The sequence below is a fragment of the Diaphorina citri genome, unplaced genomic scaffold (assembly GCF_000475195.1).
Source record: "Diaphorina citri unplaced genomic scaffold, Diaci psyllid genome assembly version 1.1 scaffold383, whole genome shotgun sequence".
In the NCBI taxonomy this organism is placed as follows: Eukaryota; Metazoa; Arthropoda; class Insecta; order Hemiptera; family Psyllidae; genus Diaphorina; species Diaphorina citri.
This window is the reverse complement of record NW_007377818.1, coordinates 118362-146274: the sequence shown is the minus strand read 5'-3', so window position 1 is coordinate 146274 and position 27913 is coordinate 118362. Positions and strand designations below refer to the sequence as shown.

The following is a 27913-nucleotide window of genomic DNA, read 5'->3' as shown; positions in this document are numbered from 1 at the left end:
GGTTCTTTTTCGCTTAATGCTGCTATATTTCAGTCTAATATTTTGGGGTGCGGCCCCTGTAGATCATTAATTTATCTGCCATTCTGCCATCATGTTGTTAAGCATGGTTCTTTTTCGCTTAATGCTGCTATATTTCAGTCTAATATTTTGGGGTGCGGCCCCTGTAGATCATTAATTTATCTGCCATCATGTAGCATGTAGTCTAATGTCAGGGATTACTAAGCCATTATTTTATGATTAATATTCCTATATCTCACTGGTCTGGAACTTGTAGATGACTTGGCCTAGCGCACTACCGCTGCTCTACACTCACCTAGTTATACTGAGCTAGGTCAATTCAGGATTAAATTCAATAAGCTGCTAAGTTTGCCCAAGATTCAGTTAGACTTGTTTGATTTACGATAGCCTAATCCTTCCAGTTCTACTGGTGCTGAGGTCTATCAATCTCATGTTGTAGTCACCAGGTACCTCGGAGAAAGAACGGAGAATGCTCGGAGACGGTTCGGTAAGAGGCTCTGAGCATACTTTCAGAGGTTAACTCCAACGTGCAAGGTAGGTAAGATATAGGTACTGTGGTACTGTTGTATATTTCATGGAGTGAAACATTCAAACTTCTTATTGCCAGTCTAGTTAGCTTGGAAGGTAGCGCGTTCCTATTCCTAATATTCTACCATCTAGATCTCCACGTAAAGTATGCATCAGCGATCACTAGGTCACCAGTTACCTCGGAGAAAGAACGGAGAATGATCGGAGACGGTTCGGTAAGAGGCTCTGAGCATACTCTCAGAGGTTAACAAACACTTTAACATGAAATTGTAGACTCGGCTATTGGGTTTAGGTGCCCAGCACGTATCTACATAGTCAACCAGCAGTCGCGCTTCGATCTTCCTTCAACGGTCAGTAGACAAGTGTTTATTTACCAGTAGTTTCCTTGTAGTATGTAAATACAAGTAGGTACTTATCGCACAACCTTTCAAGTATGTTACTAGATAACTGCTTGCCCTAATTGACGATCTTAGGCATTTTTAGTCGAGTTTGTCGTATATCGAGTGTTAGACGATTTAATCCCAGTTCATCGAAGTATATTTAATCCCAATAGGGAAATACTTAACCCGAATACTTATCTCGTAACATAAACGTGAGATTTAACTTAGGATTATTAAACCGACCTTAGTACACGAGGCTGGTTAATTGGTTATCTTCGTTTTAGTTCTATTCAATGGAAAACGGAAAACTAGAGGAAATAAAAGTAGCTGAGTTGTTCAGCGTATTTTTCGGGTGTAGCCCTAGTTCTTGACAAACTTCTATTTAGCCAGCCTAGTTAGCTTAGTTGGTAGTGCGTCTGCCTTGTAAGCGCTAGGCCGCGGGTTCGATTTCCGCCCGGGGCGGATTTTATCCTAATGTCTTCCTTCTCTCTTCGATTTCGGGACGATAAGACCATAGCAGTTACAGTTCCCTCTGTCAAACCTCTTAAAATAAAAAAGTGATGATAAGAATAATTTATGATTAGTTTCGTTTTCGTGGCACAAGCTGCAGTTGTTGACTAATCGAAAATAAAAATAGCTATCCGGGTAGGCCTGTTGTCTTAGGCCAGCCACTCACTATCAAGTAGACCTGACAGATACATCTGATTAGGTCCGCCTGTCAGGTCTACCTGGGAGTGTGTGTGCTCATCAGGTATACCTGACAGGCGGACCTAATCAGGTGAACCTGATAGTGAGTGGCTGGCCTTACTTCCTCAGTAAGTAGGTCACGTATTTCCTTTACTAAGTGGACCTTAGTAGATACTTTCTATTTTTCCGTGGATATTTCAAAGTGCACCCACCCTACTCGAGGCTTCTCTCTAAAACACTTAGTTCCAGTTCCAGCAGCACCATGATCCACATTCTGGTCTTCCTGTTAGGGTGCACCCTGGTCCGGGGCGAGTTGTATAAATTCTCGGACGCCTACATCGATCAGATCAACAGAGAGGCGAACACATGGACGGTACGTAACTTTTGACTCTGGCATCACAAGCTCTATTCTTTTTCTTTTTTGAAGAGGTTTGATAGAGGGAACTGTAACTGCTAAGGTCTTATCTTGTCCCGAAATCGAAGAGAGAAGGAAGACAGGATAAGAGATAGCCGGGAACAAACATTATCCATTCAGGATAAAATCCGCCCCAGGCGGAAATCAAATCCGCGGCCTAGCGCTTACAAGGCAGAGGCGCTACCTTTCAAGCTAAATAGGCTGGCTCGATGTTCTTTAAACGTCCCTCATCAGGTAAGCAATAAGAGGCATAATAACTTCCCTGAATCCCTTTTAAGAGTTTCAAGTGATGGGTCTTGGACACAGATTTATTCTTACTTGCAACAGAAACTTGTAGTCACACCCAATTTTTCACGCTACTTTTCCTCTTCGATTCTGTTTCCAGGCTGGACGAAACTTCCCCGCCAATCTAAGCGAAGAGTACCTCCGCCAATTCCTGATCGCGGACGCCAAATATTTCGACCAATCAGATCGCCCATTGCCAGGCGACCGGAAAACGTATGACCCCGAATATTCGGCTACGGTGCCTGACAGGTTCGATGCCCGGGAACAATGGCCTAACTGCGGCACCATAGGACATGTCCCTGATACGGGAGCTTGTGCCGCCCCCCATGTGAGTTCTTTCAAGATCCAAGTTTACTTACCTCGGTGATGTAGTTGTCAATGTCTGGCTAAGGGACAATCAGCGTCTATCTAGGGGACTAAAAACAGGGAGTAGACTAGTTCAAATTTTCTTATGCTATTTATCCATAGCGAAGGTTGAGTGCGAAGGGCATCCACTCGGAAAATTTTGTTTAGCCAAAACCAGTTGGCCTCAAAGCGATCACTCTAAAAAGCTGATTGACAGGCTGACGAAAAACGCCGACCCCATCTGAACATGGCACAAGGCGAAGAAGAAGAAGAAGAAGAAGAAGGCGGTGTAGTTGTCAAGACGCTCACCTGATAATCAGGAGGGCATGGGTTCAATCCCTGCCGAGGTATGGCGTTTTACTCTCACCTGTGTTTGAGGATTTGACCACCGTGATATCACTAGCCCACTGTGAGTTAAAGGGACTCCACAGTAGCTCCAGATTGTTGGCCTTAGCTTAGAGCTTTGAAAGATAGGAATCATAGGTCATAGGACTCACATAGTGATAAGCTTGCTCATAACTCACATTCTCTTCTTGCAGATTTTCGCCGCCGTGGGCGCCTTCAGTGACCGCCGCTGCATCAAGAGCAAGGGCCAACAGAACCGCCCCCTATCCACAGAGTATGTGGCGTCCTGCTGTAAGATTTGTCGCTATGACGATAATAAGAGCTGCTCCCACGGATCTGTGTTCCGGACTTGGAACTTCTTGCATAAGAGAGGTAGGTATTATTATTATTTTCAAGAGGTTTGATAGAGGGAACTGTAACTGCTAGGGTCTTACTGTCCCGAAATTGAAGAGATTGAAAAGAGAAGGAAGATAGGATAGGAGAAAGCCAGCCGTTCCGAGAACGAACATTATCTGTTCAGGATAATATCCACCCCGGGCGGGAATCGGACCCGCGGCCTAGCGCTTACAACTTACAAGGCAGACGCGCTATCAACAAAGCTAACTAGGCTTGCTAAAAAAGGTCTTAAAGTCCCGAAATCAAGAAGGAGGACAATATCAAAAGTCAGTTATTGCGAGAAGCGAATCTTATTTGTTTAAGATAAAGTATATACCCCTGAACGGGAATCAAACCCGCAATCTATCGCTTACAAGGCGCGCAACTTTAAGCGTACTGGAGGACACGTCGTGCGCAGGAGGACGGATCAGTTCCTAGGCTCAAAGCCTTTATCACAACCGACGTTGTTCATTACTCCATTCAGGCCTAGAGTGTTTGTTATTTCTGTATATTCGACTTCAAGCTAACTAGGCTGGCATCCTGAATTAACCCATTGTGTTTCAGGTTCGGTCACAGGAGGTGATTACGGAGACCGCACCGGGTGTCAACCCTCCACCATTAGCCCTTGCTCTCACCACGGGTCTGCACCCACCCTGCCGAGTTGCGAAAATCAGAAGGTGCCCAAGCTGAAGTGTCACACCCGCTGTACGAACCCTACATATGGACGAGGCTTCTTCCAGGACAAACACAGGAGTACGTAGGCGCAGGGCCGTATCCAGGATTTTGCCGAGGGGGGTTTGGCGGGGGGGGGGGGGGGCAGCGGTTTAAGGTATTGACCCTCGTGGTTGGACAAAAATAAATCAAACGTAAACTGCGCCGCAGGCGATTTTTCCGCAAATTAATGTCCACCTGTTCGACATCAATAAAAATCATGTTTTTGTTGCAGCAACTCTAACTTATTGGGTGGACGACAACGAGGATGCTATCAAGAAGGAGATTTTGGCCCATGGTCCTACCACAGCCACATTTGCGCTGTATGACGACTTCTATCATTATAAGAGTGGTGAGTATGATTTAAAAGTTTGGTGACCGTTGTAAACTACAGATGGGTCATTAAAGGGTTAAACCTCTTATTCCCTACAGGGAAGGGACAAAGAAATTACAAGATGTTTCTACTTCGGTTTGATAGAGGATTAATAACTTCACTGTATACCTGTTAAGGTCTTTAGTGACGAGGTTTTTACCTGTGTGAGAAGCTACACTCCTCACATTAGCCCAGGCTGAGTGGGGTAAAAGCCAACAGCAGGTAATTGCCCATATGGTCACCCATTCGGATTCTAATCAGGCTCAATGTTGTTCAACTCCAGTGATCACTTAGGTCCATTCGACGCAAAATTTTCACTTTTATGAAATTTCATTAGCTCTATTTTTTTCCCTTTCATAATAAAGTGGCTGGTGGCTGTATAGAATTAGTCTTTAGGTCCTGCATCAACGCTCAAGCGTTGTACAGTAGTTCGCGGGACACCCTGTAGAATTATTGTTTTATCCACTGCCGAAAAAAGCTCTTTCATTCAACCCTCTTTTATCTTCCCAGTACCCATGCTAAACGCTAACAAAGGCCCCGTCTGGGTATTTGTGTTTCAGGGGTGTACAAACACACGTCCAACGCTAAACTCGAAAACTACCTCCACTCGGGCAAGTTGATTGGTTGGGGAACAGAAAACGGAACGCCCTATTGGTTGGTGATTAACACGTGGGGCCCCCACTGGGGGGACAGAGGAACGGTCAAAATCTTGCGCGGCAAATACGAATGCGCCTTCGAGTATCTGATTGCCGCAGGAAAACCGAAAAACTAGAAGATAAAGAAGAAGTATTGAAAGAAATAAAATTAGATACCTACCTATACAAACATAATGCTGTCACTTATTATTTCAGCATGTTAGATTTTTCTTCTTGGCGCATGGCGTTTCTACTCTAGGGCTGATGATTAGATTATATTGAGTAGGTACCCGGATGAATAAAACACCTCAACTTTCATTAGGTACCTACCTAACTACCTATATGGTTCTGTTGGGTACCTCTATAGCTATACAGTCTATACCTATCGTCTCGATCAACTCGAGAAGTGGAGGTACCTTTTAACTGGGATTATGCACCTACGCGTGCGAAAAGGATTATAACCATGTGTGCTAATACTTGTCCAGAATGTCCAGTTCCTAATGGTTCACGGAGTTAAACAACGTTTCGTGTGGTGGGTATCCGGATGGGTGGCCATCTCGGGATTCTCGGGGTAATCATGTGCTGCTGCTTTTCCACCGCCCCACTCAGGCTCGGTGAGGTTAAAGGAGGTGGGTAGCTTATTGCTTATTGTAGCCGAATGGAGGGGTGTTAAAAAAATTAACAGTCAAATATTTTTTTTAAAGAGGTTTGACAGAGGGAACTGCAACTGCTAAGGTCTTATCGTCCCGAAATCAAAGAGAGAAGGAAGACAGGATAGGAGAAAGCCAGCCGTTCCGAGAACGAACACTATCCGTTCAGGATAAAATTCACCCCGGGCGGGAATCGGACCCGCGGCCTAGCGCTTACAAGGCAGACGCACTACCAACCAAGCTAACTAGCCTGGCAACAGTTAAATAAAATCTATGGGTAAATACAGTGACGACGCGACGGTTAAACACCTCTCCCAAAAATACCTATTTGGTATTGGTAAGCCCAGGCCTTGTAAGGTCGAAATAGGTACTTACTTGGTAAGCCCAGGCCTTATAAGGTTGGAAGCTAGCGCTCTCTTCACCCCAAAGAAATCTACGAATGAGCAGAAGGCATTAACTTCTCAACCTATGAAATCGTCGTCGTTGACTCGAACGTTCAAAAAACTTTCTCGTTTTAAATTTCATTCATGATATTTCCTTTATCATAGTGATGGGACTCGAGTGAGATTTTTCAACTCGATTATTTTCTACTCGATTATTTTCCAACTCGAGTTGTAACTCGAGTGGAAATTAATCGAGTTGATATTACAGAAGGCATTAACTTCTCAACCTATGAAATCGTCGTCGTTGACTCGAACGTTCAAAAAACTTTCTCGTTTTAAATTTCATTCATGATTTCACTCGAGAGTCGAGTAGGCGAGCGAGTCGCTGATATTCGGGTTTTCGTTCGGAAACTCTCGGCATACGGGTATACCACTATACCCCTCCCCCTCTTCAGTTCTCTTTCTTGCATCATCATCATCTAGTAAGAGGCAAGAGGGGAGAGGGGGGTAGTGAATCATTCAACTCGTTCAAACGAATAGTTTTTCTGACGAATAGATTTGTACTCGAATAGAAACTGTATGTTGCAATAATATGTGGCGAGTGCGCGAGTGAACTCGGGTCAGAGAACCCAATGAATAGTTTTTCCACTCGAGTGGAACAAAATAATAATCGAGTGCACTCGAGTGAAGTCAAACTCGAGTCCACTCGAGTAAAATCATTCACTCGGCCCATCACTACTTTATCAATGAAAAAGTGCAGAATGAATGAAAATTTTAAAATTAATTTTTTAATTGGGAAATCATAAAAAATAGTATCTGTATTATTGAAAGTGGTTGCTGAAAACTTTTAAATATTGTTTAGTGTGCTTTGTGTTGTATAATTACAGTTCTTACTAATTTTTTTAGTTATCTTTTATAATAATTTTACGATCAGTGTTTGCAAGATGATAAATCAATAAAAACAACATTAGTCATTCTTTCATGAACCAGCTCTTCAGGACATTTTATCTGTGAACTAACAGAGTGGACTTCAAAAACTTGTTCTCTCTATCTTATCTGAATGATAAGGTAGCTGAGGGGAAAGATTTGATGGCCGAGTTCATTCGGGGAGGTCCAGGGCTCCCGTTTCTCACTCCAAGTCATAATCTACCAAGTCCTGGAAGTGATGAAGGAGCAGCTGAAGACTTTGATCCTTTCTTACCAGGAGATGAAGACTTACCACCTCCCATTGATGATCAGACGTTTGTGGCACCACCTGAAAATCAGTAAGTTTAGATATTGATTTTATGTTTTTGTAAACCAAATTAGCAATTCTGTAACCGGGTTGAACTGTAGTAGAATATGCCTTGTTTATCCTGCTTAAATACAAATCATTCAGTAAAATTCAAAGGTTTTCTGAGGTACTGTAGGCCCGAAATCGAAGAGAGAAGGAAGACAGGATAGGAGAAAGCCAGCCGTTCCGAGAACGAACATTATCCCATCAGGATAAAACCCGCCCGGGCGGGAATCGAACCCGCGGCCTAGCGCTTACAAGGCAGACGCACTACCAATTAAGCTAAGTGTGTGTGCTCATCAGGTAGACCTGACAGGCGGACCTAATCAGGTGTACCTGATAGTGAGTGGCTGGCCTTACTTCCTCAGTAAGTGGGTCACGTATTTCCTTTTCTAAGTGGACCTTAGTAGGTACTATCTATTTTCCCTTGGATATTTCAAAGTGCACCCACCCTACTCGAGGCTTCTCTCTAAAACACTTAGTTCCAGCTCCAGCAGCACCATGATCCAAATTCTGATCTTCCTGTTAGGGTGCACCCTGGTCCGGAGCGAGTTGTATAAATTCTCGGACGCCTACATCGATCAGATCAACAGGGAGGCGGATACATGGACGGTACGTACCTTTTGACTCTGAAACAAGCTCCATTCTTTTTCTTTTTTGAAGAGGTTTGATAGAGGGAACTGCCGGAACTGTAACTGCTAAGGTCTTATCTTGTCCCTAAATCGAAGAGAGAAGGAAGACAGGATAGGAGATAGCCGAGGACGAACATTATCCGTTCAGGATAAAATCCGCCCCAGGCGGGAATCAAATCCGCGGCCTAGCGCTTACAAGGCAGAGGCGCTACCTTTCAAGCTAAATAGGCTGGCTCGATGTTCTTTAAACGTCCCTCATCAGGTAAGCAATCAGAGGCATAATAACTTCCCTGAATTCCTTTTAAGAGTTTTACGTTATGGGTGTTGGGCACAAATTTATAGGTATACTTACTTGCAACAGTAACCGGGTTGAACTGTAGTAGAATATGCCTTGTTTATCCTGCTTAAATACAAATCATTCAGTAAAATTCAAAGGTTTTCTGAGGTACCATACATACAATAGAGAAAATCTTTCCCTGAAAAACAAAATTAATTTGACATGAATCAGTGAATTTCAAAAAATGGTTTTGCCTTGGGCCCCCTGTGTTAATAGCTGCAGGGGGTTGGATATACAGCAGTGGGAGCCAATCTTTTTGTTATCATGTAGATGTATGTCTTAGTCATGCAGACTCTAATATGACAATCATGTTTCAGATGGTATCATGGACGGTTGGACAGATACACGGCAGAGGAGAGGCTCTGGGAGCTCGGAGAGTTGGGCAGCTACTTGGTGCGAGAAAGTGACCGTAAGCCTGGCTCCTATGTGCTTTCCTATTTGGGCAAAGCTGGCATTAATCATTTCAGGTAAAGTAGAATCCACTTGATTCACATCGCTTTTGATTTTAATACGCCAAAATATCATTGATTGATTTTTTTTGGCAAGGTAAGAGATTTGAGTTTACCCTGTAGAAAAAGGAAAGAAGTCGGAAAAAAGAGACAATTTCAAAGCCAAATAGTGGCCAACTGTATGCTATAAACGAGTAAAGTAAGTAAAGTGTAAGTATAAAACCTCTAAGAAAAGCTATGTATGCATTAAATTGGTGCATACTAGAAAAGAGGATTAAAAAAACATTAAGAGAAGAAATGTACATATGTAGTTAGATGTGTCTGAGAGTTAAAAGCTATTCCGGATTAAAAAAAAAAAAAAAATAGAATAGGTTTCAATGTTCCGAAATATATTCTTTGTAACACCCGGTAAGAACTTCTGTTCTTCAGTTTAAATTACATAGGTATTTTCTGAGATCAAAATTGAAGAAACAAGAGTGTCCGGATTTTTTTGGGACATCCGGTATACAAATGTGGGAGGTTAATTTGGTGCGTGCAAAAAAGAGTGTCCGGATTTTTTTGGGACATCCGGTATACAATTGTGGGAGGTTAATTTGGTGCGTGCAAAATTTCTTCTCTCTTTTGTTCTTCCTCCTCAAGTCCTCACTTACTTTTATGTGGTTCGTGGCAAATTTAGAACCCATTTCTCCCCTTCTTTTTCCTCCTCCCCCTCCTTATTCTTTTCTCCTTTCTCAACCTTCTCTTCTTCCTTTTCATCTTCTTTCTTATTCAACTCCTCCTCCTTCCTCGTCGTCCTACTCATTCACCACTTTTTCTCCTCCTCCTCCTCCTCCTCCATTTCTTCTTTTTCTACTCCCTCTTCATTCACTTTCATGTGGTGCGTGCAAAATTTGAACTGATTACTTCCCTTCGTTTTCCTCCTCTTTCTTATTTTTTCTTCACTCCTTCTTCTTCTTCTTCTTCTTCTTCTTCTTCTTCTTCTTCTTCTTCTTCTTCTTCTCCTCCTCCTCCTCCTCCTCCTTTTCTTCGTCTTCCTTCAATTCTTCTTCATCCTCGGTCTTCTCCCCCTTCTTCTTTTCGCTGTTAGCGTGGTGGACTTCGGATCTGGAGGTTGGTGGTTCGAGTCCAAGTCAAGTCATAAAACTTAGCGTAGTGCATTAAGCAGGGAACAACATTTGTGACAAGCATTTATGCTTAACACAATTAAAATTCCTTTACTGCTGCTACAGGTACCTAAGAATGAGCAGGTCTAGCTGATAGTGAGTGGCCAGCCTAGAATTTCTCATTATGCCAGCAACATTTGAACAAGCACTTACCTAAGATACAAATTACAATTGGGAAGTTATAATCTCTTTGAAAGCTTTATCATGTGAACTCTATCTGTCTGGATATTCTGGGAGAGTAGGCAGGATTAGTAGGGTTGATGAGAGAAGAGTATTATATGGGCTTTACGAACACTGTATTCCATATTGTGAGAGGAGTTTGTGTAGACAGAAGATTAGGCACAAAATTAGAAAACTGAAAATCATCATCCCCTGATCGAAGAGAAGGTCAGAAAGGAACAAAGTCACATTAGCGAGGTGATTTTCACCAACTGTAGGAATCCAAATTGCAAAGGTACTCTACCTACTCACTTTAATTTTATTTTATTGTGACATTGTGATATGTGGCAACTATTTTAGGTATATTGAAGAGGGAGAGGGAGAGAGAAAGAGAGAGAGATAGAGATAGAAAGGGAAGGAAATAGAGAGAGAGATAGAGATAGAAAGGGAAGGAAATAGAGAGAGAAATAGAGATAGAGAGAAAGGGAAGGAGAGAGAGAGAGATTTAAGAAATCCAGTAGAGAATGCCTCCGACATGGCATTAATCCCGCCTAGTCGTTATCTTCCACTTAAGAGTCCTTTATTATTTCTTTCTTTAATGTGGCAGGATTCTCCAAAAGGAGCTCTTCCACTCAACCACAGTTTCTTGATGTCTTCCAGGTGCATTTAGTATTGGTATAAGTAGGGCCATCGGCTTTAATAAACGCCCTTGGTCACTGCGACCTGGTTAGATCTTTTGTGACATGTCTTCCAGGTGTACAAAAGATCCTGCCCACTCTTCAGCACATTTCGGACAACATGACTCGTTATCATAGGACAGAAGTGTACAACACGACAGTCATGGTGGTAGGGGTACCAAATGTGGGCAAGTCTTCCATTATCAACGCCCTGCGGAGTAGTCACATGAAGAAGGGCAAGGCGGTTCCCGTTGGGCCCAAGGCAGGTAAATGGGAGTTCTACCCTATTTAACTACAATTTTATGGTTTTCATGAAGAAGGGCAAGGCGGTTCCCGTTGGGCCCAAGGCAGGTAAATGGGAGTTCTACCCTATTTAACTACAATTTTATGGTTTTATTGGCAGAGGGTTCTTCTGGGGGATCTTTTCCATCCAACAACTGACCACGTTCATGTATAACTTGGTGATCCTGTAGTATGTCCCTTATGCGGCATTCTATAAGAGACACAATACCTCCCATTATGTGTTTCCTGTTTCGATTAGGTTAGGAGGTAGGAGCCCTTTTTTGTGTACTTACACTTATACTCATCTAACCACGCACAACGTTGCTTAACTCCAGCGATAAATCGGAAACTGGTGCATTCAACGTGCACTTTAGAGGACCTGCAGACAGCAAATGCCAAAGGAGTGGCCGTGGCCACCTAATGGAGGCACAAGATCTAAAAATATGGTGATCCGCGCGGACATAGAAAGTAAGTAAGTAACGTGCTATCGCCAATGGCTCGGAATTGGTTCATTGTCGCGATTCTATCCCTATTCTAGACAACCCACAGCTCTAGCCTCAATACAAGATAAAGTGTACGGCATTCGATTATGTGACTTTTTTATAGTCAACAATGCTGAATCAATGAATTTCCTCTTTGGACGCCCACACTTGCTCCACAAAGCGGAATCTCGCAATTTCATTGGTTCAGCCATGTCTGACTATAAAAAATTCAGATTGAATACAGCTATACTCACATAACTCGACGCACACGCCCCCTGGTTGGGAACCACGGAAATAATCGGCGCGCACGACTTGAAATGTTCGCGTGCGTCAAACGGCGGGAAAGATGGAGCCGCGTTCAGGCCACCTCTATAGTACGACCTGCGCTCGCTAGGGGCGGGGTATTCGGGAAAGCCTTGGTGCGGAGGCCGCGGGCCGAACATGCGCTCCACATCGGCCGGCGTTAGGTCGGCCGCGAAATTTCGGCCCGCCTGAAAACAAAATGATAACAGTTGTGTAGAAGAAGAAGAAGAAGGAGGAGGAGGAGGAGGAGGAGGAGGAGATGAAGAAGAAGAAGAAAAAATCTCTATAAGATCGGGAACTTTGAGTGCGTCGGCATCAATGTCCCCTCCACAAATTATCTAATATTAGAAACAAAATATCTAATACTAGGTAGAAAAGAAATTAATTTGAAGTCTCAAAAAGGATCTAAAAATTCGAAAATTAATTCAATTTGTTGTAATGACAAAGGTCTCAATACAGTTTTGGGCTAGGCGCGCCACAGAAGATGTCTATAAGAGTTCTCACTTGTCGTTCCGAAAAAAAAAAAAAAAAAAATCGTATGAATCTCACAAGTGAGAACCTTTAAAGCTTACCGTCCACGATAGGCCTTGTTTATTCAAACTATCAATGTATTCGTCCGAGAGAAAATCCACATGGTTAGCGTGAACATCGAGTGTCAAACTCAAGATTATGCTGACGAGAATCACTGATAGTACCATCTAAAACAAAATCAGAAAATAAAAACACCACTCAGTTCCATCTCACTTTCAGTGGTTAAGCAAAGTTGCGAGTGTTTGTTATTTAAATACGTAACCATATCTAGGATTCTAGGCAAATTGATGGGTGTTTGATGCAGTCCAATATGTGTGCAAAATTTCTTCAAAATCGGATAAAGCGTTCAGGAGTTATGGCGTACGCACAAAGTAACCGCAAAGGTTACCTTGTGCGTACTCTTAGATACGCAGCTTTTACCTTTACTAAAAGGTCTGAAATGGATCTCAAACCCAATAAAATTTAATACTTATAACTTTAATAAAAGTTGATAAAAATTAAGATACAACTTACCATGTTTACCTTCTTCTCCTGTCTCGTTTGCTAGCAACTCTCTTAAAAAATCGAAATATCAGTAATTCAGTACAATATTCAACAAAATCAGCACTATCAATTAATATTTCCACATTTCAAAAATGTCTACATTAGATGTCTACGTATGAAGCACCCATCTATCATTCTGATTATCCATATTTTCGACATCGTATCCCACAAACAGTCAAGTGGTTGGTCTAATTGAGAAATTTCGAGTCGAAAGTCGATAGAGATAATCGTGAACATGGAAATTCCTAATAAAGAGCAGTGACGTGGTGGATTTTTGACCTCAAAAAAATCTATTCCTATACCTGTTAACTCGGAAAAAAAGGCCCTTTATGTGACCCCTCGGAAGATCGATCGTGTATTCACAGGAAATCAGTTCATATTACATAGAATTCGGAAAAGGGCCCTTTGTGGCCCTCAGATCGATCGTGTGCCCCTGGAATCAAACTTCATCAAAATCGGACCACTCATTCTGGATTTACTGTAAATTTCAGAAATCGGTTATTCGGTTCCAAAATCTAATGAGTTAATTTGTAAATTTTCTTTATTTGAGCATATTTACAAAATTTCAGCAAAATCGGACAAACGGTTCTAAACTGACAAAACAACTCCCTTTTATCCAATTTAGAGGCGAATAACCCCAATTCTGAGTATTTTTAAAAAAGAGATTTCATAGACGGAAATGTAACTGTCGAGGTCCTATCGTCCTAAGGACAGAGGATAGCGACAAAGTTAGCCGTTCCAAGAACAAACATTATCCGTTTAGTCTGGCAAAGTACTTTTTGTACGAGAAATTAATCAACGGAATAATAATTGAAATTATTCCTATTCAGAAAATAAAGTGATTCTTAAAGAAAGTGATTTTCATCCAAAGTGATTTAATAATCAAATCACTCTAATAATACGATTGATTAGCTTATTGATCTACGTAATTAAATCGAAGTGGTGTATAAAGATAAGATAAATCCAGTGGAGGGCCTCAGTTGAGCGCCTCGTGAGACCGATTTTACCTTGCTTTAAGCGTGTGCTAACAGGTCAATGGAGTGATTAAGGGATTAACTATTTATTAACTTCAAAAGTTCATATTTAGAGGAACCCGATCTATAAAGACGAAAAAATCTCCTTGCTTTAAGCGTGTGCTAACAGGTCAATGGAGTGATTAACTATTTATTAACTTCAAAAGTTCATATTTAGAGGAACCCGATCTATGAAGACGAAAAAATCCGTCAAGAACTAGGTTTGGATAAGTCCTTCTATGGGCACAGACCGACAGACTGACAGACCGACAGACGACACCGAAGCGAATACAATAGTCCGTCCCTTATACCTTTTCATTACTATTGTAATAATAAAGGAAGCGCGGACTAAAAATCGGGGAAAGAAAACAGCATGCGATTGCCCAGATGTTAAGGCGGTCTCTTCTTGATCCCTTGTGTGTCCAAAAAACACAACCCCGACCCAAAGTTGTGACTTTCGTCGTATGATTTAAAAGTTTGGTGACCGTTGTAAACTACAGATGGGTCATTAAAGGGTTAAACCTCTTATTCCCTACAGGGAAGGGACAAAAAAAAGACAAGATGTTTCTACTTCGATTTGATAGAGGATTAATAACTTCACTGTATACCTGTTAAGGTCTTCAGTGACGAGGTTTTTACCTGTGTGAGAAGCTACACTCCTCACATTAGCCCAGCCTGAGTGGGGCAGAATCACTGATAGTACCATCTAAAACAAAATCAGAAAATAAAAACACCACTCAGTTCCATCTCACTTTCAGTGGTTAAGCAAAGTTGTGAGTGTTTGGTGTTTAAATGAGTAACCTAGATATGGATTCTAGGCAAATCGATGGGTGTTTGATGCAGTCCAATATGTGTGCAAAAATTTCTTCAAAATCGGATAAAGCGTTCAGGAGTTCTAGCGTACGCACAAAGTAACCCCAAAGGTTACCTTGTGCGTACTCTTAGATACGCAGCTTTTACCTTTACTAAAAGGTCTGAAATGTATCTCAAACCCAATAAAATTTAATACTTATAACTTTAATAAAAGTTAATAATAATTAAGATACAACTTACCATGTTTATCTTCTTCTCCTGTCTCGTTTGCTAGCAACCCTCTTAAAAAATCGAAATATCAGTAATTCAGTACAATATTCAACAAAATCAGCACTATCAATTAATATTTCCACATTTCAAAAATGTCTAAATTAGATGTCTACGTATGAAGCACCCATCTATCATTCTGATTATGATTATCCATATTTTCGACATCGTATCCCACAAACAGTCAAGTGGTTGGTCTAATTGAGAAATTTCAAGTCGAAAGTCGATAGAGATAATCGTGAACATGGAAATTCCTGATAAAGAGCAATGACGTGGTGGATTTTTGACCTCAAAAAAAATCTATTCTTATACCTGTTAACTCGGAAAAAAGGCCCTTTGTGTGATCCTCGGAAGATCGATCGTGTATTCACAGGAAATCCGTTCATATTACATAGAATTCGGAAAAGGGCCCTTTGTGGCCCTCAGATCGATCGTGTGCCCCTGGAATCAAACTTCATCAAAATCGGACCACTCATTCTGGATTTACTGTAAATTTCAGAAATCGGTTCCAAAATTTAATGAGTAAATTTGTAAATTTTCTTTATTTGAACATATTTACAAAATTTCAGCAAAATCGGACAACCGGTTCTAAACTGACAAAACAACTCCCTTTTGTCCAATTTAGAGGCGAATAACCCCAATTCTGAGTATTTTTAAAAAAGAGGTTTCATAGACGGAAATGTAACTGTCGAGGTCCTATCGTCCTAAGGACAGAGGATAGCGACAAAGATAGCCGTTCCAAGAACAAACATTATCTGTTTTCTGTTTAGTCTGGCAAAGTACTTTTTGTACGAGAAATTAATCTATGGAATAATAATTGAAATTATTCCTATTCAGAAAATAAAGTGATTCTTAAAGAAAGTGATTTTCATCCAAAGTGATTTAATAATCAAATCACTCTAATAATACGATTGATTAGCTTCTTGATCTACGTAATTAAATCGAAGTGGTGTACAAAGATAAGATAAATCCAGTGGAGGGCCCCAGTTAAGCGCCTCGTGAGACCGATTTTACCTTGCTTTAAGCGTGTGCTAACAGGTCAATGGAGTGATTAACTATTTATTAACTTCAAAAGTTCATATTTAGAGGAACCCGATCTATAAAGACGAAAAAATCCAGTTCTTAAAACCGGAATTTCTCGAGGCTGGTATGTCTAGAACCGGTAATATCTTGAGACCTAGATTTCTAGAACCAGGAATTTCCGGCAGAAGGAAGTTCTTAAACCGGGAATTTCTCGAGGTTGGTATTTCTAGAACCGGGAATTTCTCGAGACAGGAATTTCTTGAGACCTAGATTTCTAAAACCAGAAATTCCTTGAACAGGAAGTTACTTGAGACTTGGATTTCTAGAACCAGGAATTTCTTGAGACGGGGATTTATAGAACCAGGAATTTCTTGAGGTGGAAATTTCTCATATCGAGGATATCTTGAAGAGGTAAATGATAGCCTTGGGAGTTAAATGGATGGAGAGTCAATTTTGCAATAGGAAACAAGTAGTATGGAAATGGCAGCCCTTCTTTCAAAGGCGTTCTCATTTGAATTTAGTTACCACTACCACTCTGAAATTTAACCCGAATCCAATTGGACTAAGGTTTCATCTCAAACTCAAAAGTGTGAAAGAGAGGAAGACCAGTCTGACTTCAAATATTGTGAAAGAAATTAAAATCATGTTGAAAAATAATAATAAAATTGAATTTATTAATAAATAAATTTTATTTTTTGTTTAATTCTTTTAACCAATCGTAAGAGGTAAGTTTTTTTTACATTGCACATTGCAGATCCACGGAAAATTTCCAGGCATTCATACAAATATTGTTTTTATCCAAAATGGGATTTTTAAATAGGTAGGTACCGAACTCGGTGTTGGTAATCTTATTCCACCGGTCTTAGTGATATGCAAAGAAATTGTGAAGAGGAACGCTCCTTCACCACATTTTATTATTCAATTCTTTCTAGATTTGCCATTTTGAGCCTATTCTTCCTCTCCGTTCTCCCTAAATTCCTCACTTGATTCAGCCCTAACCCCAAATTCCTCACTTAATCTTTCCCCTGATTCCTCCCCAAATTCCACCCCATAATTATCCTTTGGAAGGGCCCCGTTCACCAAACTCTCAATGATCGCTTCGTTGCGGCCGCGCAGGATTTTGATGGTGCCCTTGTCGCCAAATTGTTCACCAAACGTACTCACGATGGTCCAATAGGGGCGGCCATTCTCTTCCCCCCAACCGACGATTTTGACGGTGGCGTAGGCTACAATCTCGGCCGAAGCGGACACAGCGTAGACCCCTGGAAATGGAATAGAAAAAAGGTGTAAAAAAGGAAACTTTTGAAAACAGAACCGGTTCTCTTTTGTAAACTGAAATAGGGTATGTACTAAGGGGGATCGAGGCGAAAGCCGGCAGGTGCCCCCTTTCAATCGCCCACCAGGGGCGGATGGAGGGACTACTTAAAAAAGTAATAAAAAAAAGGGTCTGTACTAAACCATAGGAAATCCAAAATTATGCGCTATGTCCCATCAGAATTGGTTCCGCTTTCGAAAGTTTAAAAAAAAAAAAAAAAAAAAAAAAAACACCCCAAAAAAAAAAAAAAACTCCCTTTTGTCTTAAGGGTAAACAGGGATTATAACGAAAATTTCGTGTGAACATCACACAACCGGATTTAAGCTGATTTTGTACCCATACTTACCACTCTTAAACATGAAGATGTCGCTATACAGGATACATTGTTAGCCACGACTGGTTCCATTCTTCATAATTTCTTGCTGAGATATCAGCCCACTTCATCATTTACCCAGTAGTATCGTTTAACTGGAATGAAGAACGCAAATGTCGTGTGAAGCATCACACAACTTTCCTTATCCTAAGAAATTTGTGCTTAGCTGGGGCTTTCTTAGGTGATGATTTTGTGGGTGTCTCCTCTCAACTTTTGTCGCATATCTCTCTAACCGTTTAGCAGTAGAATAGAATATACTCTGTTTATACTGCCGAAATGAGACTGCAAAAGTCCCTCTTACTCCCGTTAGTCTGAAACAAAGGTCTTGTGTATTTTGTACAGAACGACCTCCAAAAAGCGGGCCAAAACGGGCCAAAATGAGGGTCAAAATACAGGCCCAACCCGTTACTCCAATGATAATGAAAATGGCTTAGAATCTCTCTTTCCTTCGTTGAAAACGAGGCACACCGCCTCCACACTTACATCTGGTACTTATCCTGGAAGAAGCCGCGTCCATAGTTATCATTCGTACACCGCGTGTGACATTTTGGCTGAGGCGTAGCCAGAGTTTTACACTCGGGCTCTGAGGTTGTGTAGTTGGCGTGGTTGCACGGTGGAAAGCTCACCGGTTGACAACCGGTGTTGGAGTGGTGGGCGCCACCGGTGACTAGACCGCGTTTGTGAACCCAGGCCCAAGTCGATGAGGAGATGCCTGATGAGCAGACCTGAGAATAGAATGAACACACTTAGAAACAGAGAAGATTATGCATTGTGCAATGCAAACCACAAGGAAGAAAAGGTAGGGGAAGACCGAGACTCACCTATGAGGATATGGTAAGCGACATTTCAAAAAGGAAAGGAAAAACATTCGCAGAAGAAATCTTACCATGGATAGAAGAAGATTTAGTTTATGGGTCGAGGACTCCAACGCTGCTTAGCGGCAAAAGGAAAATGAGAAAGAAGAAGAAGAAGAAGAAGAAGAAGAAGAAGAAACAGAGTAGAATGGAATCAAAACTGACCATTAAAAATAATTATACATTATGGGTTATGTTAGTAGGGCCGTTTCAGGATTTTGTCGAGGGAATGCTCCAAATTTTCGGAGACTATGAATTATGTACTTCTTACTCCTATGAATTACTCCTTTTGTCGTAGTGTTATTAAGTAAGTATGTACTATTAAAGTAGCTACTCAATTGTCCTCACGAGGCTGAGTGCAACCCGCAAATCAAGCAGAGAGCCGAAAAAAACCTCCCCCCCGCCGGGAATCAAACCAGGAACCTCTGGGTTCCTCTGATTGGACTGACCTCTTTCTGGTTAGGATACCGACACATCTTGCAACAGCTCGCAATATACTGGGCAGACAGGAGCTTCTTCACTTTCCCCTGACTGGCGATACACAGACGGTCACTGGCAACACTGGAAATAGCAAACGCCTGAAATTTTTCCCAACAGAGGATCAATTTTATTATTAACCTCTTCTTGCACGATTTTTATTATTATTATTATTATTCCTAGACAAAAATATTTTTTTTTTTTCTTGATGCGTTATACATTTTTGGAATCAGCTTGACGAGAACTGGGCAGACAGGAGCTTCTTCACTTTCCCCTGACTGGCGATACACAGACGGTCACTGGCAACACTGGAAATAGCAAACGCCTGAAAATTTTCACAACAGAGGATCAATTTTATTATTAACCTCTTCTTGCACGATTTTTATTATTATTATTATTATTATTATTATTATTATTATTATTCCTAGACAAAAATATTTTTTTTCTTTATGCATTATACTCGTACATTTTTGGAATCAGTTTGACGAGAGCTTTCCAAAATACCTACTTCGACCCCCTCGGATGACATTTTCTTACTGGCATCATATGGCGCTGGCGCGCATGATAGGATAACTTCTCAAACAATTAATATCTGGCATTATATGATGCCTGGGGGAAGAAGAGATCAAGTATAATCGCCCCAACGCGATTTTATAGCCCCCATCACTAAAGATCTCGTTACTGATGAGATCTTTTGTGTTCGGGCTTCATCTAGTCTGAGTGGGGCGGTAAAAGCCTGCACGAAATTACCCAGATGGTCATCCATCTGGATACTAACCACGCACAACGTTGCTTAACTCCAGCGATAAATCGGAAACTGGTGCATTCAACGTGCATTTTAGAGGACCTGCAGACAGCAAACGCCAAAGGAGTGGCCGTGGCCACCTAATGGAGACACAAGATCTAAAAATATGGTGATCCGCGCGGACATAGAAAGTAAGTAAGTAACGTGCGATCGCCAATGGCTCGGAATTGGTTCATTATCGCGATTCTATCCCTATTTTAGACAACCCACAGCTCTAGCCTCAATACAAGATAAAGCGTACGGCCTTCGATTATAAACTGTGGCACCATAGGACATGTCCCTGATACGGGAGCTTGTGCCGCCCCCCATGTGAGTTCTTTCAAGGTCCAAGTTTACTTACCTCGGTGATGATGTCTGGCTAAGGGACAATCAGCGTCTATCTAGGGGACGATAAACAGGGAGTAGACTAGTTCAAATTTTCTTATGCTATATCCATAGCGAAGGTTGAGTGCGAAGGGCATCCACTCGGAAAATTTTGTTTAGCCAAAACCAGTTGGCCTCAAAGCGATCACTCTAAAGCTGATTGACAGACCGACGACAAACGCCGACCCCTTCTGAACATGGCACAAGGCAAAGAAGAAGAAGGCGGTGTAGTAGTCAAGACGCTCACCTGGTAATCAGGAGGGCATGGGTTCAATCCCAGCCGAGGTATGGCGTTTTACTCTCATCTGTGTTTGAGGATTTGACCACCGTGATATCACTAGCCCACTGTAAGTTAAAGGGACTCTCGAAAGCCACGATATTTCTACTGTGGGCTGAGCCCACTTTCAATTTCCCAATAAGGGATAGGCTATAGGCTCATAATGTATTGGTAGGTTTGTAGTTAAACCCACTTTCATTTTCCGAATGAGGGATACTAAGATATAGGCAGGCTTATGTATTGATAGATTGGTACTTTCTGTATAATGCCTTTGTTGATAGCTCTGCCTACCTGTTAATGTGTTAATCTATTCTATGAATCTATAACTGTGTGCTGTTAATCTATAGCAAAGCGCAGTGTATAATTGCCTATAGTTGTACTTACTGCTTACTGTATAATGCCTTTGTTGATAGCTCTGCCTACCTGTTAATGTGTTAATCTATTCTATTAATCTATAACTGTGTGCTGTTAATCTATAGCAAAGTGCAGTGTATAATTGCCTATAGTAAAACACCAACGTTAATCAACATAAGCAGTTTCTATTGTTTTAATTTATACAGGGTGTTCCCATCAACAGTAAAAATCCCCCCTTGTACACAAAAATACAAGACATTACAAAGCCAAGGGCTAAATAATAATAGCATTTCCATTCCTTTACTCTGACAGCATTTTATGAAATTATTTCTAAACGTAAAAACGTGTCAGGTCTAGTACCTTTTGGTAGGCGGACCTTTTCAGCCGTACCTGTCAGGTCTACCTGATCGTGTATGTGCTCATCAGGTATCAGGCAGACCTGACAGGCGGACCTTTTCAGCCGTTCCTGTCAGGTCTACCTGATAGCGCGTGTGCTCAGAACAAACACAGGGGTGAGGAGGCGCGGGGCCGTTTCCGGGATTTTGCCGGGGGGGGGGGGGGGGCAGCGGTTTAAGGTATTGACCCTCGTGGTTGGACAAAAATAAATCAAACGTAAACTGCGCCGCAGGCGATTTTTCCGCAAATTAATGTCCACCTGTTCGACATCAATAAAAATCATGTTTTTGTTGCAGCAACTCTAACTTATTGGGTGGACGACAACGAGGATGCTATCAAGAAGGAGATTTTGGCCCATGGTCCTACCACAGCCACATTTGCGCTGTATGACGACTTCTATCATTATAAGAGTGGTGAGTATGATTTAAAAGTTTGGTGACCGTTGTAAACTACAGATGGGTCATTAAAGGGTTAAACCTCTTATTCCCTACAAGGGACAAAAAAATTACAAGATGTTTCTACTTCGATTTGATAGAGGATTAATAACTTCACTGTATACCTGTTGAGGTCTTTAGTAACGAGGTTTTTACCTATGTGAGAAGCTACACTCCTCACATTAGCCCAGCCTGAGTGGGGCAAAAGCCAACAGCAGGTAATTGAAAATCGGATCTGTCCAGATAGCTTTTTCTGGTAGCCCTTTAGGTCCTGCATCAACGCTCAAGCGTTGTACAGTAGTTCGCGGGACACCCTGTAGAATTATTGTTTTATCCACTGCCGAAAAAAGCTCTTTCATTCAACCCTCTTTTATCTTCCCAGTACCCATGCTAAACGCTAACAAAGGCCCCGTCTGGGTGTTTGTGTTTCAGGGGTGTACAAAACAAATTATACAGGGCATTCATCAAACCAGTAATTAAAGGGAAGTAGATACTTCTTCCATTCAGTGAACTTACACTCAAATTTAGAAAATTGACTTTGGGACTTTTTTCAGTGGTGTTTGGAAGTTGTTATACACAGGGGTAGGCTTGGAAGATGTTTGTTTCGTATATTTTTTCTCTCTGTTTCTTTAAGCCTCCCCTAGTCCTCTATTAAACACCAGCTGAAGACACCACCACGAGCTTTGAGACAGTACCAAAAACATTTAGAAATAATGTCAAAACTTTCATGAAATGTTGTCAGAATAAAGGAATGGAAATGCTATTATTTCGCCCTTGGATTTGTAATGTTTTGTATTTTTGTGTACAAATGGGGACTTCTTGTCTACCTGATGAGCACACACACTATCAGGTAGACCTGACAGGCGGACCTGATCAGATGTACCTGTCGTCAGGTCTACCTGATAATGAGTGGCTGAACTAAACGGTTTGGGAAAAATACCAACAACATCTTATCCGCCCCTGGAGAATAAACAGCAACAAAAATACAACAACAACAACATCAATATCAACAAACAAACAAATCCCCGTATCTTATTAAGCAAGACTGCAAATGCATGTTGCATACCTATTATCAGCAAAACGGGCAATATGCAAATGTAGTCATTACCAAGTACTAAGTAGATGTTAACATTAGGGAGAGGTTCGTTTTAATTATGGGCCATTATACGAGTAGGTACCTTGAATTAGCTATTTTATTTTTACAGCTCTGAGTGGTGTTATGCTACGTTGAGTTGATGCTATTTTTTTTTTTTTTTAAGAGGTTTGACAGAGGGAACTGTAACTGCTGTGGTCTTATCGTCTCGAAATCGAAGAGAGAAGGAAGACAGGATAGGAGAAAGCCAGCCGTTCCGAGAACGAAGGAACGAACATTATCCCATCAGGATAAAATCCGCCCACTAAATTTGTTGAATTGCTGCTAATGCTAGAACAGCTCAATGGTAAATAGAACTTGTGTAAAAATTGTGAATAAAAGGTTCATTCCTACGTAAAGAGCTGTGGAGATTCCAAATCTCAGTAGATTCAAGAAGCTTAGCACACCTATGGAACCATAGGCGCCTAGTCCCTACACCTAAACCTCTAGGTCGTACTGTTACCCAATCAATCAATCAATATTTTATTGAGGATATATACATAGTATGTTCACAATATTATAATAAAACCTATATACTTAAATAACTTAAATCTATGCTATAAACACTAAACTATAACTATAACTACCCAAAGAAAATTGTCGGAAAATAGGGTCCATTGCCTCTCAATTTGAAGAGTTAACCCTTGTATTAGGCCATTCACTACCAGGCAGACCTGACAGGTCGCCTGAGAGACTTCTTATTGCTGAGAGACTTCTACATACACTTTCAAATAGACCTGACATCGTATATGATATTGACATTCTTTTGAATCAAAATGACAAGAATTAAATTCATAAAATGATAAAATCCTTTCAAGTAGCAACACATTAATGTGTTTGTGCGCATACGTTTCTGCGCATTTCTTTCTGCTCTTCCGCAAGCGTGCTTGCATACTGGCGCTACCTAGCAAGACAACTGCCTGAAGTCTGACGTCCCAAATCTTTGAACTCTTTCATTAGAACGGAAAATGAAAATTGAATTTTCCACCTTTTACAGTTTTTTCGGAGTTTTGACTTCAGATTTGGATTTTTCACAACTTTTTACGCAGGAATCGACCTTTTTATTAATAAATTTTACCCAATTGCAACTGCTCCATTGGACTTTGAAATTTGTTTTAAGGACCACTGGTTTGAAATTTCTCTCTCCTTTTCTATTTCTTTTCTCTCTCTCTCTCTTTCTCTCTCTCTCTACTTGTTTTTACGTTTGAGTTATTTCCCTCTCTGTTCTGCTTGGGTTTCACCCAAATCCCTTTCTTATTCTTATTTCTCACAAATCCCTTATTTAATTTTCCCTGCATTTTTTTTTCTCCTTCTTTCAGTCCGGTGTGTCTTATTCTTTCTGAGATCCTTGTCTCCCTCCCTATCTTTCTTTCTTTCTTTCTTTCTTTCTCTCTCTCTCTCTCTCTCTCTCTCTTTGTCTCTCTCGCTCCCTCAATTTTTCTATTTTCTCATACTTTCTCCGTCTTTCCAACTTTTTTAATCGAGGGGAAAAAAGAAAAAAGAAAGAGGGAGAGAAGGAAAAAAAGAGAGAAAGAAAGGGGAGATAACAGGAGGAAAACAGAGAGGGAGATAGAGAAAGGAAGAGAGGGAGATATACCGTGGGGGGTTCTATTCTGAAGATATTCATAGTTCATACGGAGTATCTATCAAATCAAATTTAATCACCTTTGTCATTGTTAGACGGGGAGATCTCTTATAAATATTAATTTCGTCTATCGTGTAATTGGTTTATTGAGCTGGTATTTTCAGTTATCCATCACTAATCCAAGTTTTTTTTCTAATTAATCAATGTATTATTGCAATGTCCAAAAAGTATCCCATAAAATGTCAAAATATGTGCGACCTTTTGGTTTCTTCTTCTTCTCTTTTTCCACCTTCTTCGTCTTTTTCTTCATGTTTCATCTTCTTATTTTCCACTTTTGTCTCCTCCTTCTTCTTCTACTCCTCCACTACCACTTTTTTCAAATGTATTTCTCACCTTTTTCCTCCCTCTCCTTCTCTCCTCTTCTTCCTCCACCTTTAACTTTCCACCTCTTCCTCCTCCTCCTCTCTTTCTCACCTGTTTCATTAAATCTGATATGAATATTTACACATCCATATATCTATCGCTTCTATGTTATAGGTATATCAGATATTTACACACACTAGGTATCTATTCTGTTCCTCTTTGTGTACACAAGAGTGCAAGGTGTTAACAATGTGATTACGAGAGTGTTGACGCTCTCTCTCTCAGTACTGCTCCCTAACCCTCTCTCCCTCTCTTTGTCTCTCTCGCTCCCTCAATTTTTCTATTTTCTCCGTCTTTCCAACTCTTTTAATCGAGGGAAAAAAAGAAAGAGGGAGAGAAGGAAAAAAAAGAGAGAAAGAAAGGGGAGATAACAGGAGGGAAACAGAGAGGGAGATAGAGAAAGGAATTAGATATAGACAGATTTTGGAGACGGATTTTGGAGTGAAGAGGTGGAGGGAGATAGACGTATTTGGGGGAAGAGAGCGAAGGAGAGGGAGATAGACGTATTTAGGAGAGGGAGAGAGAGAGATTCAGGGATGGAGGGAGGGAGGGAGAGAGAGAGGGAGAGGCAGGGATGGAGGGAGAGAGAGAAAGAGAGGGAAAGGAAGAAACGGAGAGAGGGAGAAAAAGGTAAAAGCAAATCAAATATAAAGCCCCGAGCATTCTGATATCGTACTGAAAGAGCTGAGGAAGACAGGAGGTTTGTTCCTTAAGAGGTTTGACAGAGGGAACTGTAACTGCTAGGGTCTTATCGTCGCGAAAGCGAAGAGAGAACGAGGACAGGATAGTAGAAAGCCAGCCGTTCCGAGAACGAACATTATCCCATCAGGATAAAATCCGCCCACGGTGGGAATCGAACCCACAACCTAGTGTTTACAAGACAGACGCGCTACTCTCCAAGCTAACTAGTCTGGCGAATATTATGCTACAATGAGGTTTGAAAAACTTGTAATACTTTTAATAACTTGCAATACATTCTTTACATGATTATTCTTCATTATCCCTGTAAGTACTTCTGTACTTTTAGGGACCATACTTCTTATTATGTAATGCATTCTTGATTTAATTCATTTTTCATAGGTATTTCATTGTTATTTTCAAGATATTGATTTTGTATTTCTTTTAACTTTCATTCTTATTGTCTTTTCATATTTGCTATTTGGTTATTTTCAGCTGGTTATTTTCAGCTCAACTTCTATATTTCATTGCTTCTATATTTTAAATTTGGATTAGGTATTCGAAATACGAAAAGGTAAGTTCGTTACTGAGAGTGACTGAAAATAACCCGAAGGAATAATAACAACAACAAAAAAATGATCCTGGTTGGAGCACAGAGACCTTTCACCTCGGTGGTGTAGTGGTCAAGACGCTCGCCTGGTACCTAAATAGGAGGGCGTGGGTTCAATCCCAGCCGATGTATGGAATTTTATTTTCAATAATTTGAGAATTTGACCAGAATAATAGTAGTATCCTACTGCTGGAGTAAAGGGACTTTTCAGTCCTATGCGAGTAGTATAAATTAGCACAAATTACTGACCTTTCACCTCGGTGGTGTAGTGGTCAAGACGCTCGCCTGGTAAATAGGAGGGCGTGGGTTCAATCCCAGCCGAGGTATGGAATTTCATTTTCAATACAATAATAGTAGTATCCTACTGCTGGAGTAAAGGAACTTTTCAGTCCTATGCGAGTAGTATAAATAAGCACAAATTACTATTATTGTTGGTGCTTATTTGCTAATTTTATCCATCTCGCATATTTTGACTTGGCGGGGCGGAGCGCTATCTTCCTCCTTAATAGCATGTCTGTGACCTTGAACATTTTACATTCTACCTAACCACAGACTTTGACCATACTATCAAGCTTGGTCAGACGGAAAATTGAAAAATTTTCAATTATTTTCCCTGATTACTGTGGTCCGTGAGGTCAGCATTTGATATATGTAGGTAGGTAAGATGTACCTAGTACCAGCACCTACAATTTAGGTACCTCAATACCTGCTTATACCGACATTATTCTCTTCTCCTTCTCCTCCTCCTCCTTCTTCTTTCTTCTTCGTTGTCTTGATTTTTCTTTCTCTTCTACAATAATCACCAACTAGCGGCCCGCCAGACCATTTTTGTGGCCCGCGTTCCTACGATGCTCCCCTATGTACATATTATGTGGCCCGCAAAGTACCTCCCAATGTAGGATGTGGCCCGCATACACATGGAAGTTGGAAACCCCTGTACTATGGTACCATGGTACCTACTTACCTAAAGCTGTATCCACACTCAGGCAGGCTCAGTGAGGTAAAAGCTGTGTCCACACTCAGGCTCAGTGAAGTTAAAGCTGTGGCCACACATGGTCGGTCGACTGTGTGGACAAAGCTTAAGAAGTAATAATTTTGGTCAAGGCAAAAAAACTCACGTGTATATGCACTTAAGTGAAGAAGATTTCCTTAAAATTGCATCAAGTAGGTAGGTATTTTTATTCAAAATTGTAGCTTGGGTAAACATTACCTACGGTTTTCATTTTACATATTACCTACACTGACTGTAGGGTACTTTGTAGTTATCTAAGAAGGCATAATTTTGTTCAAGACAAATTAGAGAAAATTCACTTCCTATGTTAAGTAATGGTAGTCCGCACACCTATCCGTATCAGACATTTCCAACACTTCCGACATACTACCATTACTTAACATAGGACGCAGAATACAGGATTTGTCGGAAATGTCTGATGTGTTGGAAGTGTATGATCAGTCTGCGCGCTGCTTAAGAAGTAATAATTTTGGTCAAGGCAAAAAAACTCACGTGTATATGCACTTAAGTGAAGAAAATTTCCTTCAAATTGAATCAAGTAGGTAGGTTAGGTATTTTTATTCAAAATTGTAGCTTGGGTAAACATTACCTACGGTTTTCATTTTACATATTACCTACACTGCCTGTAGGGTACTTTGTAGTTATCTAAGAAGGCATAATTTTGTTCAAGACAAATTAGAGAAAATTCACTTTAAAATCATTTTAAAGACGGTAAATCGAAGAAAATTCACTGCAAATCTCAATGAAT

The 27913-nt window shown here is 40.9% G+C and overlaps 4 protein-coding genes and 1 long non-coding RNA gene across 7 annotated transcripts; 3 read left to right on the top strand and 2 right to left on the bottom strand.

Annotated features, from left to right (window-relative positions):
• Positions 1 to 958: 958 nt before the first annotated feature.
• On the top strand, positions 959 to 5292 carry LOC103508275 (cathepsin B-like cysteine proteinase 4). The gene is made up of 7 exons (XM_026822914.1): positions 959 to 977; positions 1863 to 1986; positions 2414 to 2641; positions 3198 to 3375; positions 3943 to 4131; positions 4325 to 4441; positions 5023 to 5292. The coding sequence occupies exons 2-7, from the start codon at positions 1876 to 1878 to the stop codon at positions 5232 to 5234; spliced, it is 1035 nt and encodes a 344-aa protein (XP_026678715.1). The 5' UTR covers positions 959 to 977; positions 1863 to 1875; the 3' UTR covers positions 5235 to 5292.
• Positions 5293 to 6891: 1599 nt separating this feature from the next.
• On the top strand, positions 6892 to 8843 carry LOC113467020 (ras GTPase-activating protein 1-like). The gene is made up of 2 exons (XM_026822907.1): positions 6892 to 7395; positions 8690 to 8843. The coding sequence occupies exons 1-2, from the start codon at positions 7220 to 7222 to the stop codon at positions 8841 to 8843; spliced, it is 330 nt and encodes a 109-aa protein (XP_026678708.1). The 5' UTR covers positions 6892 to 7219.
• Positions 8844 to 10354: 1511 nt separating this feature from the next.
• LOC113467026 lies at positions 10355 to 11032 on the top strand. Its single transcript, XR_003391250.1, has 2 exons — positions 10355 to 10438; positions 10898 to 11032. It is a non-coding gene; the product is annotated as an uncharacterized LOC113467026 (long non-coding RNA).
• Positions 11033 to 11744: 712 nt separating this feature from the next.
• LOC113467022 lies at positions 11745 to 15224 on the bottom strand. 3 transcript variants are annotated; one of them, XM_026822919.1, is made up of 4 exons: positions 15037 to 15224; positions 12932 to 12946; positions 12460 to 12585; positions 11745 to 12075 (listed from the first exon to the last, which is right to left on the bottom strand). In XM_026822919.1, the coding sequence occupies exons 2-4, from the start codon at positions 12932 to 12934 to the stop codon at positions 11803 to 11805; spliced, it is 402 nt and encodes a 133-aa protein (XP_026678720.1). In that variant the 5' UTR covers positions 12935 to 12946; positions 15037 to 15224; the 3' UTR covers positions 11745 to 11802. The 3 variants fall into 3 exon arrangements, with proteins under 3 accessions (XP_026678720.1, XP_026678719.1, XP_026678718.1); XM_026822918.1 differs by lacking the exon at positions 12932 to 12946 and having other exon boundaries at positions 15028 to 15223; XM_026822917.1 differs by lacking the exon at positions 15037 to 15224 and having other exon boundaries at positions 12932 to 13130.
• A 2625-nt stretch (positions 15225 to 17849) lies between these two features.
• LOC113467023 (cathepsin B-like cysteine proteinase 5) lies at positions 17850 to 19198 on the bottom strand. Its single transcript, XM_026822920.1, has 3 exons — positions 19069 to 19198; positions 18249 to 18490; positions 17850 to 17860 (listed from the first exon to the last, which is right to left on the bottom strand). Exons 1-3 carry the CDS (start codon positions 19093 to 19095, stop codon positions 17857 to 17859), a joined length of 273 nt encoding a protein of 90 aa, XP_026678721.1. The 5' UTR covers positions 19096 to 19198; the 3' UTR covers positions 17850 to 17856.
• Positions 19199 to 27913: the final 8715 nt, after the last annotated feature.

Coding starts and splice junctions, on each gene's coding strand:
- LOC103508275 (XM_026822914.1), top strand. CDS start 1,876: ATGATCCACATTCTGGTCTTCCTGTTAGGGTGCACCCTGGTCCGGGGC. Junction 3,376..3,942: donor GAACTTCTTGCATAAGAGAG/GTAGGTATTATT, acceptor ATTGTGTTTCAG/GTTCGGTCACAGGAGGTGAT. Junction 4,132..4,324: donor CTTCCAGGACAAACACAGGA/GTACGTAGGCGC, acceptor TTTTTGTTGCAG/CAACTCTAACTTATTGGGTG.
- LOC113467020 (XM_026822907.1), top strand. CDS start 7,220: ATGGCCGAGTTCATTCGGGGAGGTCCAGGGCTCCCGTTTCTCACTCCA. Junction 7,396..8,689: donor GTGGCACCACCTGAAAATCA/GTAAGTTTAGAT, acceptor ATCATGTTTCAG/ATGGTATCATGGACGGTTGG.
- LOC113467022 (XM_026822919.1), bottom strand. Junction 12,076..12,459: donor AACAAGGCCTATCGTGGACG/GTAAGCTTTAAA, acceptor TTTTGTTTTCAG/GCGGGCCGAAATTTCGCGGC.
- LOC113467023 (XM_026822920.1), bottom strand. CDS start 19,095: ATGTGTCGGTATCCTAACCAGAAAGAG. Junction 18,491..19,068: donor GGTATCCTAACCAGAAAGAG/GTCAGTCCAATC, acceptor TTCTATTCTCAG/GTCTGCTCATCAGGCATCTC.